The sequence below is a fragment of the Cotesia typhae genome, unplaced genomic scaffold (genome assembly GCF_013202065.1).
Source record: "Cotesia typhae breed Kobodo isofemale line unplaced genomic scaffold, CoteBio_Ctyphae scaffold_152, whole genome shotgun sequence".
Taxonomy (NCBI): Eukaryota; Metazoa; Arthropoda; class Insecta; order Hymenoptera; family Braconidae; genus Cotesia; species Cotesia typhae.
Genome location: NW_027423776.1, coordinates 11670069 through 11687086, shown reverse-complemented (window position 1 = coordinate 11687086; position 17018 = coordinate 11670069). Strand labels below are relative to the sequence as shown.

At 36.6% G+C, this 17018-nt stretch overlaps 5 protein-coding genes across 7 annotated transcripts; all 5 read right to left on the bottom strand.

Annotated features, from left to right (window-relative positions):
- Positions 1-728: 728 nt before the first annotated feature.
- Positions 729-1868, bottom strand: LOC141536183 (uncharacterized). 2 transcript variants are annotated; one of them, XM_074256517.1, is made up of 4 exons: positions 1823-1868; positions 1701-1753; positions 1407-1624; positions 729-1272 (listed from the first exon to the last, which is right to left on the bottom strand). In XM_074256517.1, the coding sequence occupies exons 1-4, from the start codon at positions 1832-1834 to the stop codon at positions 929-931; spliced, it is 627 nt and encodes a 208-aa protein (XP_074112618.1). In that variant the 5' UTR covers positions 1835-1868; the 3' UTR covers positions 729-928. The 2 variants fall into 2 exon arrangements, with proteins under 2 accessions (XP_074112618.1, XP_074112619.1); XM_074256518.1 differs by having other exon boundaries at positions 1407-1603; positions 1823-1848.
- An 886-nt stretch (positions 1869-2754) lies between these two features.
- On the bottom strand, positions 2755-3843 carry LOC141536396 (uncharacterized). Its single transcript, XM_074256876.1, has 5 exons — positions 3826-3843; positions 3519-3758; positions 3252-3448; positions 2955-3192; positions 2755-2850 (listed from the first exon to the last, which is right to left on the bottom strand). The coding sequence occupies exons 1-5, from the start codon at positions 3841-3843 to the stop codon at positions 2755-2757; spliced, it is 789 nt and encodes a 262-aa protein (XP_074112977.1).
- Positions 3844-4749: 906 nt separating this feature from the next.
- On the bottom strand, positions 4750-6988 carry LOC141536108 (uncharacterized). 2 transcript variants are annotated; one of them, XM_074256362.1, is made up of 4 exons: positions 6966-6988; positions 5972-6881; positions 5460-5909; positions 4750-5380 (listed from the first exon to the last, which is right to left on the bottom strand). In XM_074256362.1, the coding sequence occupies exons 1-4, from the start codon at positions 6975-6977 to the stop codon at positions 4881-4883; spliced, it is 1872 nt and encodes a 623-aa protein (XP_074112463.1). In that variant the 5' UTR covers positions 6978-6988; the 3' UTR covers positions 4750-4880. The 2 variants fall into 2 exon arrangements, with proteins under 2 accessions (XP_074112463.1, XP_074112464.1); XM_074256363.1 differs by having other exon boundaries at positions 5460-5906.
- Positions 6989-7574: 586 nt separating this feature from the next.
- LOC141536395 (uncharacterized) lies at positions 7575-11059 on the bottom strand. Its single transcript, XM_074256875.1, has 2 exons — positions 7996-11059; positions 7575-7915 (listed from the first exon to the last, which is right to left on the bottom strand). Exons 1-2 carry the CDS (start codon positions 11057-11059, stop codon positions 7902-7904), a joined length of 3078 nt encoding a protein of 1025 aa, XP_074112976.1. The 3' UTR covers positions 7575-7901.
- Positions 11060-13509: 2450 nt separating this feature from the next.
- LOC141536195 (uncharacterized) lies at positions 13510-16462 on the bottom strand. Its single transcript, XM_074256535.1, has 2 exons — positions 16375-16462; positions 13510-15472 (listed from the first exon to the last, which is right to left on the bottom strand). The coding sequence occupies exons 1-2, from the start codon at positions 16393-16395 to the stop codon at positions 13565-13567; spliced, it is 1929 nt and encodes a 642-aa protein (XP_074112636.1). The 5' UTR covers positions 16396-16462; the 3' UTR covers positions 13510-13564.
- Between the last annotated feature and the right edge of the window lie 556 nt (positions 16463-17018).

The following is a 17018-nucleotide window of genomic DNA, read 5'->3' as shown; positions in this document are numbered from 1 at the left end:
TTATTATTATTATTATTATTGTCATTATTTGTAACGTTAGTTCCAGAGGCAATTGTTTCTCTGCTGGTTGCTCGGATACTTAACAGCAGCATTACCATCTAGTTAGCTCTTAAGTTAAGAGATATAATACAATTTTCCGTTTTCGTCTAATGTAAATAATATAACTAAACAGAGAGGAAAAATCCCCAAGTACAAATTATTACCATTTGAATTAAATATGTAGAAGGAGACGAAGGTGATTACCGAGATGGTTGCTCTCGGCAAGTACAAAGTGATAGTAGTGTATACAGTTTATAGAGTTTATAGAGTTTATAAAGCGAGAGAAAGGACAATAGAATGCCAGTGAGTTAATCGGCGAGACGTGAACAATCACTTGTATGCTGTTCCTATCAGCCTTCACCGTGAAAATTGCCGCTGGTCATTAACACTGACCGTTACTTCACTGAGTCCGCGCGGATATAATGACCTTGAATATTATTATTATTATTATTATTATTATTATTATTATTATTATTATTATTATTATTATTATTCTAATGAGTTTGTTTATTGCTATTGTATTAACAGCGTGACTGAATAATAGAGTGACAACGTTTATTTGCAATAAATCACTCGCTCTCAGTATTATGATTAAACAAAATTGATAGGTGAATAAAATTTACGAATGTGAAGAGAGGTGAACGTGATCTAATTCATATAATAAATATAATTAATTATTTCTCTTTAATTAAGAAAATATATTACAGACGCAATTATAATAATTTATATATTTTAATCACAATAAATAATTGTAATGTTGATTTGTTAGTTTTAATTTAAATTTTAATTGCCATAAAAATATTTTACTGCTCATAAATCATAAGAATAATAATTATAAATAACAGCAATCAATAACACAAATACAGACTAATTATAAATTTTATTTTATTTATCCCTTGTAAGTTCGATTTTGGGAGCGGCTGCTCCGACTGTTGTGACCTTTGATTTTTCGGTGATAAACATTCTTGTAGATGGGAATGTGGATCGGATAGGGCTGTTCTACCGGAATAGGAATTGGTTTTTCGATCGCGATCGGTACCGGCTTCTCCACAGGGACCGGAACGATTCGTTCCACTTCAAATGGAACCTTTTTTTCAACCGGAACGATGATAGTTTTTATCACGGGATAAGCGACTGCCTGGGGCACTGGAATATGCACCGGGTACGGCTGCGGAACACCGACAGGCATCGCGTGTGGTACCTGAATCTCGAAGCGATGTTGATACGGCACTCCTGCAATTAGATGCTTCAATGATTCACCAGCAATAATAAAACAATATCAATAGATATATATATATATATATATATATATATATATATATATATATATATATATATATATATATATATATATATATATATTTTACCGATATGTTTGAAAATAGGAATGATAAGTCGGTTCGTTACTTCGACATGTTTGTTAACCACCGACTGATGATTTTGATTCTGATTATAATCACCGGGATTATTACCCGGTCTTAACTGATTATTATCCTCCGGGAAATTATTTTCGTAATTAAAATTGTAATTTTGTTCATCCGCTTCCAGATTATTTGAGTCGATACTTTTTATATTATTACCGTAACTATAAAAATTAATTCATTTAATTTTACAAGTCATTTGATAAAATTTTGTAATTAAAATAATAATAAACAACTCACGGTTGCCAGGGTGAATTAAATTCGTAAGCAAGCACATTAGTAAAAAATAAAACCTGTCAAAAATAAATTAATTAAACAGAAACAAAATTTTAAATTTGTTTTTATCGTTTATTAAAACTTACTATTAATAACATTATTGTTAAATAAATTAATAAACTAATAGAGATATTGATGTAGAGTCAAACAGATACTAGTGTCCAAGTGTATCGAGGACATGTTTTTATATCCGATATCGAAGCTTTCTCCCACCGAGTTTGTCATCGAGATCAAGTATGTATATTTTTACTTGCAAATCCTCTAATATCGTAATACGATTATAACTATTCATTACACTTTCAAAAATTTCAGGAAAAGTTAAACATATATATTCATATATTTCCTATTTTAATATATAAAACTATTATAATTAATCAGACTCATCAGTTTTTTGCCACCTGGAATTTATTGAACATTTATTATTTATATTTTTATTTGGATAATTGTCTGAAAGCGATAGTTACTAAAAAAGAAAATAAACTCTAGTTACTTTAATTTAATTACAATTACCGGAGTATAATCTTTTAGATAAATGAAATGAGTGTGACGATACGCTGTGTATAGTGGAGAAGAAAATAAGATCGATAGTGAGAGTGTTTATAATACTTAGCTACACATTTACGGAATGAAAAGAGACTATACACATTCAACAGTTTACTATCCTCGTTTAGTTAACTTAATAAGGATTGAGAGTGTGTAATAAAATATACTGGATAAAAAAGGTGAGGATAAAAATAAACCCATAAAAATCCGTATGATGTGAAAGGTAGATCCAATCATTTATTTTTATAGTAATTATAGATTTATAGGTGTTTATTATTATTACTGTAATTATAATTATTCACTGTTCAATAGAGATATTTTCTATTCATAAGAAACAAGTTTTATAAGACCAAATAGTTAATCAATGCCTGAATAAAAAATAAATACAAAAACCACCACCTAGTAAGTAATTTTATAATTATCTTATCATTAATATGAATTTATAATTGATATTAGTGTGATTATAAGCGAATTTTTATCGTCCCCAGGGCGGGTAAGTTGTTTTTGAAGCGGCAGAATGCTGGACTGCGTTGGCAATCGCATTCTCTTTAGCTGCGACGATATCACGAACCTGAAAATATTTTATAAAATTAATTCATTCGATAATTATTTTGATTTTTAGAAATCAAAAAAAAAAAAAAAAAAAAAAAAAAAAAAAATAAATAAATAAACGACCTTGGCTTCTTTCTCAGTCTGGGTGATTTGTTTATCAACTTCTTGTTTGCGAAGTTCAGCAGCAGTATCAGCGGCATTGCGTTGAATGGCTGCAGCAGCTGCAGTTTCCCGAGCAGCGGCGACCCTTTGAGCAGCAGCTACTGAATCCTTTAAAGAGGCAAGTCTTTGCTGGAGAGCCACCAGTTGCTGAGCACTTGCCCGGGCTTCATGGTGTGCTTGCGCTGATATCGCCTCTGACCTGTAAGCGAGAAAATTTACTCAAAAATTCGAGATAAACTTGTAATTAATGAAAACAACCTCTCAGCTGCTTCTCTCGCAGCGGCTTCTTTGGCTAGAGCGATTTTTTGTTGGATAAGGGCAGCTTGCTTTGCCTCAGCGACGCGATGTTGAGCTACCAAGACGTTGTGATTCGCTTCTTTAGCTGAGTGGATTGCTCTGATTATTTCCGGAGAGTAGGTGATGCTTGGTGTGCCTGGGTAATTCTCTTTCAAAGCCTGAAATTAAAATATTTGCCAGTAAGTAAATAAAAATGCAAATAAATGAAATTAATTAATTAAAAATTACTTGAAGAGCGACATTGTGAGTGGCTTGAGATTGAACCTGGCTTAAAGCAAGGTCCGATGAAAATTGTCCAGGCCAATAAGAGTTTCCCAAGCCAGCTGGAAGCCAAGGTTGGTTAAAAGCTGGAAGAACTCCAACAATATCAAAACCTGGGGACCCCAGAAAAGCTAATCCACGCTTTTCTTTCTTTATTGATTCGGAATTTAATTCCTCACTCGCTACAACCACGATGGCTACCAAAATCTAACGAAAAATAATTTTCAAAAAGTTATTATAGAAAAATAAAAATAGATTATTATAGAAAAATTACCAATAAAGCAGTCTTCATCTTTCTAGATTGTCCAGTGATGGATACTGATGTCCAGAGTATGTCAACCGGAGTATATATATACCCGGGGAATAAAATGTCCTGGTTTGGGTAATCACGAAATTAATTATAAAATAGTAAACAATTATTTTTAGCGATCAAAATTGGTCGTACATTGGAGGATAATTGAAGACTGCGATTTATAATGATAGTGAGGACAAGGCGGTGGCTATAATAGCCAATCTTCAATCTTGGATATATGTCCGCTCTCTGTACTGACAGTGATTGGAATTTATTGATCACCCGTGATCTAATATAACTATAACTACTTTTATCAGAATTGAAATCTCACCCGGAAGACTCTCCTCATATTTCATTGCCCAACCAAATAATCATTCTTTTCTATAGTATACTGAAGTTATAAGTCATAATACACATTTATTTCCTGTGATATATATTAAATAAATTTTTATGAGATAAAATCTATTTATCCTGGTTAGGAGCTTATAAATATATAAAGTAAACTCCAATATAATTAGTAAGTAGCTTTATGCTTTATGCTTTAGCCTGCCCTTTTTTATTTGGAGAAACTGGACCCTCTGGACTTTGAAGCTCATATTTTTTTCAAATATGACCGAATGACGAATGACCGTAAGTCGATAAATAGAAATTGTTTTCACGCATGCGTGGAGTCGGGGAGAGAGAGAGAGAGAGAGAGAGAGAGAGAGAGAGAGAGAGAGAGAGAGAGAGAGAGAGAGAGAGAGAGAGAGAGAGAGAGAGAGAGAGAGAGAGAGAGAGAGAGAGAGAGAGAGAGAGAGAGAGAGAGAGAGAGAGAGAGAGAGAGAGAGAGAGAGAGAGAGAGAGAGAGAGAGAGAGAGAGAGAGAGAGAGAGAGAGAGAGAGAGAGAGAGAGAGAGAGAGAGAGAGAAGAAAAGTATAATAATATATAAAAGTTACATTTTTACAACAAAAAATGGAATATTAAATCTAGAGTTAAATACAATATTTATTTAGTTTATTTATTTGGTGTTTTTATTTGTAACTAACAACTAAGAGAAATTAACCAACTGGATCGTTCAGCAGATGATAATTGCTGTTGAGATTATCTTTGTAGATAAACGGCAGCACTAAGACGTTTTCAACAGTCGGAGATTGATCGAGCGACTTTGGCTGGCTGCTCGAATACGGAGAGTTAAATTGGTAGGAGGTTTGTTTCCTCAATTCAGAGTTCCTGGAGCCCTGATTCCTTGATTTTTTTACTGAGTAAATCGGCTTTAACGGTTCAGTGGTTTGTTCATTATTGAAGCCAGTCGTCTGCGAACTTTTCGGAATTTTGTAACCAAAGTTTTCCACGGGAACTTGCCTCTCCGAAGACTCTTGGGGATTTTTTGCAACAATCCTTTCGTAAGTCGTTTCAACACCCGCAGACTCATCAACGGCGTAACTCTTACGTGGTTTATTCAGGCGACGCGATCTGACCATTTCTCGACCGCTGGAACTGATCTTCGGACGCGAATTCGTTTCATCAACCTTTGAAACTTCTCTGACTTGTTTGTACTCTGAAAAAACAATTGATTATTTTGTAAATTTCAGTTCAGTTGATAGAAAAAAAAAAAAAAAAAAAAAAATGATAAATACCTTCGCGGGGAAGTTCTGAGTGATAAGATTCCTCGAAATCTTGTTTAAAGTCACGGCCAAAGTTTTCAAAGTGAGGTATTTCAAAATCACTCCCCTCTTGGCTGTATTTCTGGTGACTTCCCTGGTTGGAATTGCCTCCCGGGTGATAATTTTCATTCGAAGCCGAAGAATATTCGTCAGAGTGCTCGTAAACTTGCTTCTCAGCTTCAGCGCTGCTCGAGACTCCGTACTGGGGTGGTTTTTCTATCAACTTTGGCGTGTGAGGTCGCGGAGTACCATGCACAACAGGAACTTTTGACGTGTGGTACAATTTTCCGAAGGCTTCGTCGTATGATTTAAAAATAGAAGACTCGGGTAACTGATATCGGTTATCATTCTTAAAATTTTTAACTGTTTGTAGTGATTCATAAGATTCTTCAGAGACGGGAATTCCCGTGGACTTGAAATCTACTGAAATAAATTATTTACCGAGTAAATAATTGAAAGTAAATAGAGAGAATAAATGAACTAACCTTCTTCAGAACTATCGTCGGGAAATGGAATTTGTGGCCTCTTGGTGATCACTTCAACATCGGTTTTTATTCTCCCAAAGGGCTGGGAATGGTAAATAGGCTGTTGGGGAAGAGGAATCGCCGCGGTGAAATGTAATTGGGGTTGAGCAGAAAGCAGCTGATAATTATCGCTGCTCCTTATTTTCGAGACAGCGGTTGTCGGCGTGAAAGGTAAATTAGTTTTAACTGTCGGGTGAATCGGCTGAATAGGCTGAATAGGGTACGCTTGGAAGTTTTCGAGAGAAGATACTAGGGAAGACGTCGTGGGATTACCGTAAGATTGATAAGAGTCCTCGTAACCCCTCAGGGCTTCAGAAAGTTTGGGCTGATGGTTACTTTGGTACTGGGGTGGACTGATGGGCTTAAACCCTCCGGAAGTAACCTCTGAAGCTGAGAACAAGGGTGATATTGATATAGATTTTATCTCGGGATAGTTTTTTCCATATTGACCAGCAGAACTCGCTGAGGGACGTTGGCTCAATTTCGGGAAACTCGAGCTTGTATAAAAACTAGGATTTTTGTAGTCAAAAACTTTTGCGGATATTTTAGAATTTTCCGGAACTAGTTTCAAGGAATTAACCTCATAGGGTGTAAATGAATTTATTAACGGGGATTTTGTGAACTCACTTTTAGGAAAACTATGACTGAACGAGGTTAAAGTAGGCGTTGTTCGAACCCCGTCTATGTTCATATTTGTGTTGAATAATTTATAAGAGGGAATTGTCGCACCATTTGATGACGGTAAGTAAAAATTAGAACGTCGCACTTTGGGTTTAAGTTTTACAGATGATTCTGTGGAAGATGTCGTTTGAGGGGTTGTCGAGATTGAATTAGCCTTGACAACTCCAATCAGCAGTAAACACCAAACAATCTGTAAGTGTAGTAAGCACCACTTTTATTGAAATAAATTAAAATGTTAATGTAACTAATAAATATATAATTTAACAGGACGTACCCTGATGGCCATTGTTCTCAGCACTAGAGATCGGATCTTACTAGCAGCGGTTGATCTATTTCTTGATCTTTTATATTCGTAGACTTAGTGATGCGAAACGTCCAACGGAGCACCTCACTTTTCTAAATTTAACAAAAACAGTTTGAAGAAGGAAAGAGAAAGAAAGAAAGATAAAAAGTGAGAGAGGAATTTAATATCAATTGTTAAACAGAAAAGATTTAAGATTTCTGTTTCCAGTGAACCGTTACAGAGTTTACTGTCGTCCATTTATTAGGAAGGGTAATTGGCAAAAAATTATTTCTAGAAAATCAATAAAAATATGTTTTTTTCATTCTACCCATTAAATAAATCTTCTAAAACGTTATTAATATCTATTTATTTACAGTATAAATCATTATATACTATACATTAGTTTTAATATTATTAATATTGTTAATAAATTTTTTTAACTTATTAATAATAAACATTACCTTATGATTGTTATTATAAATAAACTTAATTATTAAATCAATGATTTACGTATATTTCCGCTTTGGCAGAAGCATTCCTTTTATTTGTACATTAGACGAACCAATTTTATCTTTGGAAATTAATTTATCTATTTTTTAATTGATTCTCTAATGAGTTAGATTTAAAAAAAAAAAAAAAAAAAAAAAAAAAAAAGAAAATTAGACACCAGATTGTATTAGAGAATTTATCAATGGATGACATCATTGGTAATGGTTATTAAGCCTTGGAAGGGGGTGAAAAGAAGCTGAGGTTATTTGATTATTGTGCTTCATTGCCTCATTGTACATTCTACGTTGATCATAACTTATAAACTATGAGTAATTATTGTCATCTATCGAGCTAAAGGTCGTCCTACTGGGCAATTGTTTGCTCTTCATCAGCAGCCCCATAAGGTTGTGCATGCGAGGGTGGTTGTAGTCCATGTAGTTATCGTTTCTGAACTGTAAAAAATCCAAATCAGGCGATGAAGTCGTAAGAGAAGGATAATTGTCTAAATAAGTTCCCGCTCCGCGATAATCACCATGATAAGAACCGCGCCCGTAGTGTGGTCGTCGGTACGAGTGTGAAACGTAATTGCTCGCTGATGTGTCTAAATTTCCTGGTCGAGAGGAGGGTCGAGAGTGAGGCCTCTTTGAGGGTCGCTTCTTCACCGGCTTGCTGTCTACGAAAGGACTCTTTGAAACAAATGAATTCACCTTTGGAGGCGTAAGATAGTCGCTGAGTTTGACATTGCTCAAGCTGGGCTTGCTAGCAGAAGACAGAGAGTCCCCGGAGAAGGACTGGGGTTTGAAGTCTGTCTTGAAAAGCTCTTCAATATCGGCGATAGTCAACCCAGGTCTTCTACCACGTCCAGGGTCTGCTGTGTGATAGTGGGCCTCTGAATGATGTGCTTCAAGAATTTCCTTTCCAGGTTTTACGGCCCTGTATCGCTCTAGCTCCTGTCTGAGCCTCTCCAGATCGTTGCTGTCAATAGAAGTCAAATTTCTGACCCTCTTGTCACTGTTCCATTTATGAGTATTGTAAATTGTGCGAAGAGACTCCTTGAACATTTCATTGGCGTATTTCTCCAAGTCAGAACTTAATTTCGGCTTGGTGATCAACTCTGCTTGAGCTTCGTGAGAGTGCTTAGAGAATTTCCCCCCGGGAATCATCGGGACCAGGCTCAAATTTGGAGGAAGGGATTCCGCGTTTTTTCCGTTCAGCATCGTCTGACTTTTAACAACCTCCATATTAGGAATAAAGTTCATCGGGTTGTACATCGCTCCGTTTTCTTGCTGCACAGCCTGTTGTGCTCCAATTTGTGTAAGTGAATCGACGTAATTTTGAATGGCGATGGGTCCAGCTGTTGGAGTCACAAGACCCGCTGGCGTGCTGTAAATAGGAATTTGCGTGGTAACTACTGCACCAGAGAATGGATTCACATGAATTGAATTTACGGCTTGGAAATTTGGATTTACTATTTCAACATGCTGAGTCTCTACTACTGGTAATTGGGCTTTTACAAGTGGTACTTGAATTGCATTGACAGTATTGACATTTGTGTTACTGGGACTGACAGCGTTATCTTTGCCATAAGCTGTATGATAGTGGATCCGATGATAAAGATTCTGCTGTCCATTATCTTGGAGCTGCTGCAGTTGTTTCCTGGTATTTTCTAAAATATTGTTTCCTACATTGGTGATTTGCTGTTGATTAAAATTGACCGGAATCCCTGTGCCAGCTTGGATATAACCGTGAAGCAATTGAGGTTTGACGACTTGAGCATTAATTTGAGAGCTGGCATACCGATTGTTGTTTTGATTATTCGATTGGGCTTGATTCTGTTGACTGTTTTGAGCTTGCTGGCCTCTATTTCCGACAGAATAACTCGCTGAAGCTAAGAACTGATTGTTTTTCTTCTGTGAATCTGACTGAGCTCCGTAATTATAACTGGGAGTAGTATGTTGGACATTTTGCCCGTTTAGACCATTAGGATTGACGACAATGTTGTAATTAGCATGAGAAGACGTTTGATACAGAGGCTGAGCAGTTGAAATTGTTGACTGTGGATAGAACAATTGCATATTTGGCGTGACAGATTTTGAAGCGACTGTACTTTGGATCGTGGAAAAACCTTGAAGCGTGGGTGTCATTGTGAACATAGGTGTCGCAGTACTGGGATAGTAATTTTTTATACTAGGTGTGTAATTGTTACGGACTGGCTGCTGGACAAGAACAGTTTGTACGGGGTTATGAAAAGAGTTTTGGCCAACAACAATGTCTGGAATGACTGTAGAGTAACCGATATTCTGATGTTTGATGTCTTGAGGGAGGTTTTGGACTGCCACAGGCTGGACACTAGTGAGTAAAGGAGCTGCAGTACTGACAATTGAACCAGAAGAAACGTATCCAGGCATCCCAACATTGGTCATGTCAAAGCCTTGGCTATTGCCCAGAGCAGTTGCGTGATCGAAATTGCTAAGTGGAACGAGATTCAAATTAACCGGTACCAAAACATTGGGCTTGTCAATTTGACCGACTTCATTTCCGTTCGACTGAGAGAATTCAACATTAGGACCAACTTGACTCCAACTTGCGTTATCGTCTTTAGTTCTCTCCTCCTTGGTATTCTCCTCGGAACTTTCTTGGCTCGGCTGTTCCTCATTCCAATAATTTTGCTTTGGTTTACCGCGGTTCAATTTTGTACGCGTTGAGGTTTGTTTCTTCGATTCACTCGAATCACCGCGGTGCTCCTTCGGGAGTTTACGGGAGGCTTCGTAAGGCTTTCGTCGACTCTTGTGAAGCCTCCGAGGACGTTCGGTTATTTCATAATAGTCATCTGTGTTCTCTTTTGAGTAGTCTTCGTTTCGGTCGTAGCGATCCTCTGACATGTCTGTTTGGTACTTGAATGACGGGTCTGTCGAAGTCGGCTGAGGTGTCTTAGTAACGTACTGCTGGGTGTAACTGTGTTCATTAAAATCTACGACAATAGGAGGGGATTTAGTGTTACGGTTGTTCTGATACTTTGGCGAAGCGGGTTTCCAACTGCTACGAGTATTTTCCAGATCGTAACCCGATGGCGGCAAATTTGATGATCTCTGTCTCGTAACACTTTCGCTGAAAATATCGTAATCAGATGCAGCACTTGGGTAATTGTGGACTTTCTCCAGCTCATAAGTTTTTTTTGGTACATCCTGGCTGTCATGGTGAATTAGCGAGTGATGTTGTTGAGAATTACCGTCTTGGTAAGATATATAGTCATTAATTTGCTTCATACGTTCCTTCTGACGGAAGTAAGAAAAATTTTTAGTGGGACTTTTAGCAGCTTTTGAATCTTTATTTTTTTGAAACGTCTCATAGAATTCATTGTAGTTAACAACAGCTGGTGTTTTAGAGTTTACTTTTAAAATTTCAAACTCTTTTTCGTCATTGTCCACATCATAGGAACGTCTGTTTGTGGTAGAGCCCTGGAGATTCATCAAAATGCGGGCCTCAGTTGAGAAATCGAGTTCCGAGTAGTTGGCGACATTTATTATGAATGGCTCTTTGATCGTGGACTCGGCAGAAAAATATTTTTTTTCGGTAGGCTCAGTAGAGCTTGTCATTGGAACAAATCCGTTGGAATTCTCGAAACTGATGACAATGTCGTCACGCTCGGAGGATGATAACGAGCCAGCAATTTCATGGTTTTCGTTTTTTGGTACCTTGATGTCTAAACTTTCAGAGGCTAATGCTACTTGATCCACCTTGAAGGTGGAATCATCACTCCTCGCGGCCGGCCAGTACAGCAATAACAGAATTACCTGAAAAAAATGAAAGGTTGCGATATTAGGTTTAATAATAGTTGTTAGGTAAATTAATGAGGTTGTCAATTATCGAGCCAAGGAGATGACCTAGAAAAGAAAAGCAAATTGGAAAAGTAAAATGGTAACAAGTGGAACATGCTGGACTTGAGCCTACCAAGAACTGAATGTGCAGGGAACCAAAACCTATAGACTTTCTCACCGATTTCAAATTATCATTATGTATATCAAATTTCAATAAATCTTTTATTTATTATTTTTATGACGGAAGATATTAACATCTCTGTATGTACTATTTATTCTTTGAAAGCTAGAGAGTTTCTTTTCAGAGTAATCAAACTGTGTCCTGTTCCTCATCAAATTTTTAAAGCTTCACTTGAAATAATTTATTTGGTTTAAGGGAAAAATTCTTTTACCAAAAATATCACTTTAAAAATTTTTTTTGCTTAATTTTTTGACTAATTTTCCTCAGAGCTTTTGAATAAAGTAAGGGACCTTTGGATAAATAAATAAATATAATGATAGTAAATTAAGAAACTTACGTAGTAAGACAACATCATTGGCACGTTAACCACTGGCCTGCGGCTAGACGAAACTCTTAAAACAAATCAAAATAAAATAAACGTATCACGAATATGAATAACACATTCCCTTAGGGCTGAACGAATATGTTTTTTTCAGAGTAAATAACAAATAAAATAAAAATAAAACGATTTATCCAGTGATGATACGAGATTCACTTCCACGAGAGAACTGAGCCACATAGCAAATGCGCGATTTTCTTTATACACTCCGGCAACCAAGTGAAAAATATCGTTCTAAATATTAATGTACGTAAGCCCTCCCCGAAGATACTTTCATTCACGACACGCGACCGCAACTGGAAAAGTCTTGTCCGTAAAACACATACAAATAAATAAAAAAAAAAAAAAAAAAAAAAATTCTTAAAATAGGATGTCTATCTATCGGGATTATATTCCTGGGTATTATTAAAATCATCTAGCAGAACCTCGGCATCACGCCCGATAGAAAACAGCTAACGTCTAATATTGCCCAATAGATTTCACTTAATTGGCAAATTATCCGTACATCCTCACAAAAAACGACTGATAAATAATTCTCATAGTAAATACCAGTCAACTACCGGATACGCTCTCCCGCCAGTTATACTATTTTGATATCAATAAATCAATCGGCTGCTCTCCAAATCATATTACTCTAGATCTATAAGGTATTCTAGATCGGATGCTACAAATTGATCTTCTTAAAAGTATAAAAGTATAAAAGTATAAAAATAAGATTAATCCCTGCAACAAAATTAACTACAGAGCTACAGAGAAACAAATAACGAATTCGTAATTGACGGTCATTACTTTCGCAATGCTAGACAGGATTTGCTCGCTCTAAAACACACGCATTAACATGACGATGCTCGTAAACTATTCATTTTCTCAAGCCTGTCTGTGACTATTCAGACAGGCTTGCTGAGTGTATTTTGTATTGCAGAATTATAAAAAGATCGAGTAGCAAGGCACTTATGCCCACAATGTTTAAACGGTTTGTTGTTAATTACGCCTGCATAGTTGTTAGATTTCGCGATATCATCCAGGCTTGTGAAAACTAAAAAATTATCCTTCTCTCGATCTCATCTCTGCCGTATACTTAAAAATTTTAAACTTTTATTTTATTATTTTACTTAGTTTATTTACCAGCTACTAATTACTGCTAATCGACGCAAGCCCAAAGATATCATCATCATCATCATCATCATCATCATCATCATCATCATCATCATCATCATCATCATCATCGTTAACAAGTACAACCTATGATTTATCGGTTATTTAATACCTGTGATTTTCTTTTAAAGTCATAAATATTTTTATTCGGGTAAATTTATTTTTTTATAAAATAAAACAAATTATCTACACAGAAAACAACAGTATTTATTTTAAGTACATAAAATCTATTTTACAATGAAAGGTACCTTTATGAAGTGTCAAGATTTGGTAAAGCAAATCCATCTTTTATTAATATTCATTTATTGCACATACCCGTCTTAATACTAATTATAAAATCTATAATATATTTAAACGAATGAGCATAATTATTATTGATTATAATTATAGATAGCCAACTAAACGTCACTTAATGGCACTTATTTATCTACTTAGTGACCAAGCAATCAACCAAAAAAAAAAAAAAAAAAAAAAAAAAAAAAATTTAAAAACAGATGACCTGAGAACCCTAGATCTAAATGAAATTTCGTAAATAAAATGCTAAGTGATTGGAACTCAATTAATAATTTCAATTAGTATAATGAGGACCATCAATTATCTGAACGCTTTTAACTTTCTGTCCGTTTTTTTTAGTGAATTTATTATACCTCTGGGAATCAGCTGGCTTTACTTCAGAATTAATAGTGTCGTAACTGGACTCGTGAGTATATCGGGTGGATTCATACTCGAGAGGATGATTGGCGAGCCGAGTGGGCTCTTGAGAGTTGGATGAAAACCGCTTGAGCGCTTCCGTCAAGTATGTCAGATCATCAACAGGACTGGGTCGGAACTCCTGATTGGATTTGTGGTTCCCTGGATTTCTTCCTTGGCTCGCGTATTGAGACAAATACTGCTGAAGCAGCGACTTTAGGTTAATGTTAGGCGTTTGCTGCTCTACTGGACGAACTCCATCAACTCTGAGGATAATCACCGGGACGAGAGACTTTCCTGATTGAATAAAGGTCGGGTAGGCTTGTAGAATTGACGAGGGATCTTTAACGTATTGAGAAATTGAAGGATTGTAATTTAGCAGCTGCTCGTAGTTGTTTTCAATGAAGCTGTTGGAATCATAGGGCTTGTTGGACTCCTTGGAGCTTGTGAACAATTTAGACAAGTACTGCTGGACTTGGGGCTTGTATTTGTTGAGAAGTTGCGGTGAGAGTTGTCCTCCTTGGGTGAGTATTTGCGGAGACTCTGTGGTTCGAGGCAAACTGTTTGGTGCTGGTGTGTATTCTGGATTTGAGCTGTCTACTGCGTACTTTAAGTACGGTCTCTGTTCAAACCTATCTTTATTATTATTGTTATTATTGTTATTATTACCACGTCTGTAGCCGTAATTATTCTGATAAGAGAGGTTGAAAGCTTGTGATTGAGAAGTACCACCTGGACGTTGCGAAAATGATTCTTGGTCATTTGGAAATGTCGCCGGACGTTGTGAGTAAATGTTGTTGTTGTTGTTGTTATTATTATTATTATTATTATTATTATTATTATTATTATTATTATTATTATTATTGAGATTATTATTATTCTTGTAAATGTGGCTCGGTTGATGCCCATTCGGGTTTCTAAATCCTGTAGTTTCGCGGAATGCGTTCTGGTGATTGATTTTGGTCCTCTGGGGCTCAAAGTACTCTGAGTAGTGATTTATAAAGGACGAAGGCGGCTCGGCTATCCTTCCGTCGGGATACTTCCAGACTATTTTGTTCTCATATCTGATCCCGTTCTCGACAATGAACCTCGGAATATTGAATTGAGCGGGGTCGTCTGACAACGGAGGCATCAGAGTGGTTGCCTTGAGAGCTCCTGGAGGGTGAAGTCCAGCAACGTACTCTGAATTGTAATTCGGGCTGGGAGTGCTCGAGTAAGCCGAGAAGGAGTTTTGATAGATAGTTTTAGCTGTGGTGTACGCATTTTGGTTATATTCCGGACGAACTGTCGTGTAAGCAATACTGGGCTTTGCGGTAGTTGAATATTGATTCTGGTGGGTGTAGTCTGAGGGATTGTACTTTCTGAGCTTGGTCCTTTGTCCGAAGACCTGCTGATTAGGCGGAAAACTGGCGGTCCAGTCGCCTTCTAGCTTTGTGGGGGGTTTCTCCGTCTCGATAATTGTCTTCGGCTCGAAGGGAGTTAACGACTCCTCGATGGTCACTGTGGTTCCTGTTTTTCCATTTGGAAAATAGTAATTGTACTTCCCGCTGAACAGGTTGTTTTTCAGATAGCCATATCCGAGATTGTTGTCTATCGTCCGCTTTGACTTTTCGTCTGTTGAGTTTTCGTTTATAAATTCAACGAGAAACAGCGGTCCTGATAGGTTGTCAAGCTTCAACTCTGGCTCTTCAGTGTCTGTTGAATTAGCTGAATCGTCGCTAAGCTGTTCTGGTGGGTCCGCTTCAGGCTCGGGCTCACATCTCGCCAACGTCACCAAAATAAATACCTGGGAAAATAAAAAGTAATTAGCAAAACTTGATGACCCGGATGCATTTAAAAACTTTCGAACTACAGAAGGCAGAAAGAACAAGTCAACAGTATTGATGGTTATAATGAATATTTAATTAATAAAAACTTTTTAATTTGATTTATTGGTACAGGTAGCAAGTGGACTCGTTGACACGGTCATATGTCAATGAGTAAGGTCAAGCAAACTACACGAAAGTCAAGGTAACCTCAATAGACTGTTAATGCGATACCATCAGCAACAACATTCACTTCGCCTGCTGCCGGGTTTTTTTTTTTTTTCTCATCTCTACTCCGAGTCATTGAACGACACCGATATAAATCTGTATCGAGATCGTTACTTTCACTGCCTCTTTTTCAGTGTCTCACTTTTATTAACCGTTTAAATTTGAAATACCTTTCAATATTATGACCTTGTTTAATTGGAAAATCTGGTATTATTTTTTTAACTTAATTGTAAAATAATAAAAACATGGAATTTTAATGAATACGTCTAAGAATAAAATGTTATTTTCTTCTGTGTGACATTCGGTTGACAAAATAATAGAGCAATTGGCTTTAGAAACTTTCACTGAGCAAAGAAAGATTCGTGAGATGTGTGTGTGTGTGTGTGTGTGTGTTTTTTTTTTTTTTTTTTTAGGATGAGCATCTGCCAGTTTTTTAAACCGAACGATCTTGCGTGTTTGGAAAATCGGAAACACTTTCACCGTAATTACATCTCTCGAATCTCAGGAAACAATTTTAAAAAATATTGGAAATAAATAAATAAAACAATAAAATATTACACGGTGGAGAATGAATTAAGGGACGATAAAAATTCTAACACACTGAATTATCTGTTGTAAATAAATATGTTATTGTTTATTAAGTGAATAGACTTACGTATATCCAAGAGAATTGCATCTCGATAGAGAAGAAAAATAATAAAAAAGTGTCGAGTGTCACGATTAACTGTTAACTCGATTGGGTCGAGTGCGTTTGGTACTGATCGAGTAGAGACCACAGCATCCCACCTTATATGCCCTCGCTCCCCATCACCCATCACCGATCACACATGAGCTGGGACCAGAGCATACTCGTCTGACGATTCCAAGGTACCAATACAGGCATCCCATCCCATCCATTATACAATTTCACTTTAGTGAGACGTTCAACACACACACACACACACACACACACACACACACACACACACACACACACACACACACACACACACACACACACACACACACACACACACACACACACACACACACACACACACACACACACACACACACACACACACACACACACACACTCAACAAACCAGGAAGACATCTGCCAATACCATCTTACGAACCACGTGCCGATCGATTTTCGATCACCGTCTCGGTCTCTCTCGCTTCATATATTCACTATAGGGAAGCTTTAACTGGCTTTAACAACTTTTACTCATTCATCAATAACTTGTTATTATTTTATTTTATTATTAATCACTTGCTGAATTAACTATTCAAGTAACTGTATAAATCATTTTTTAA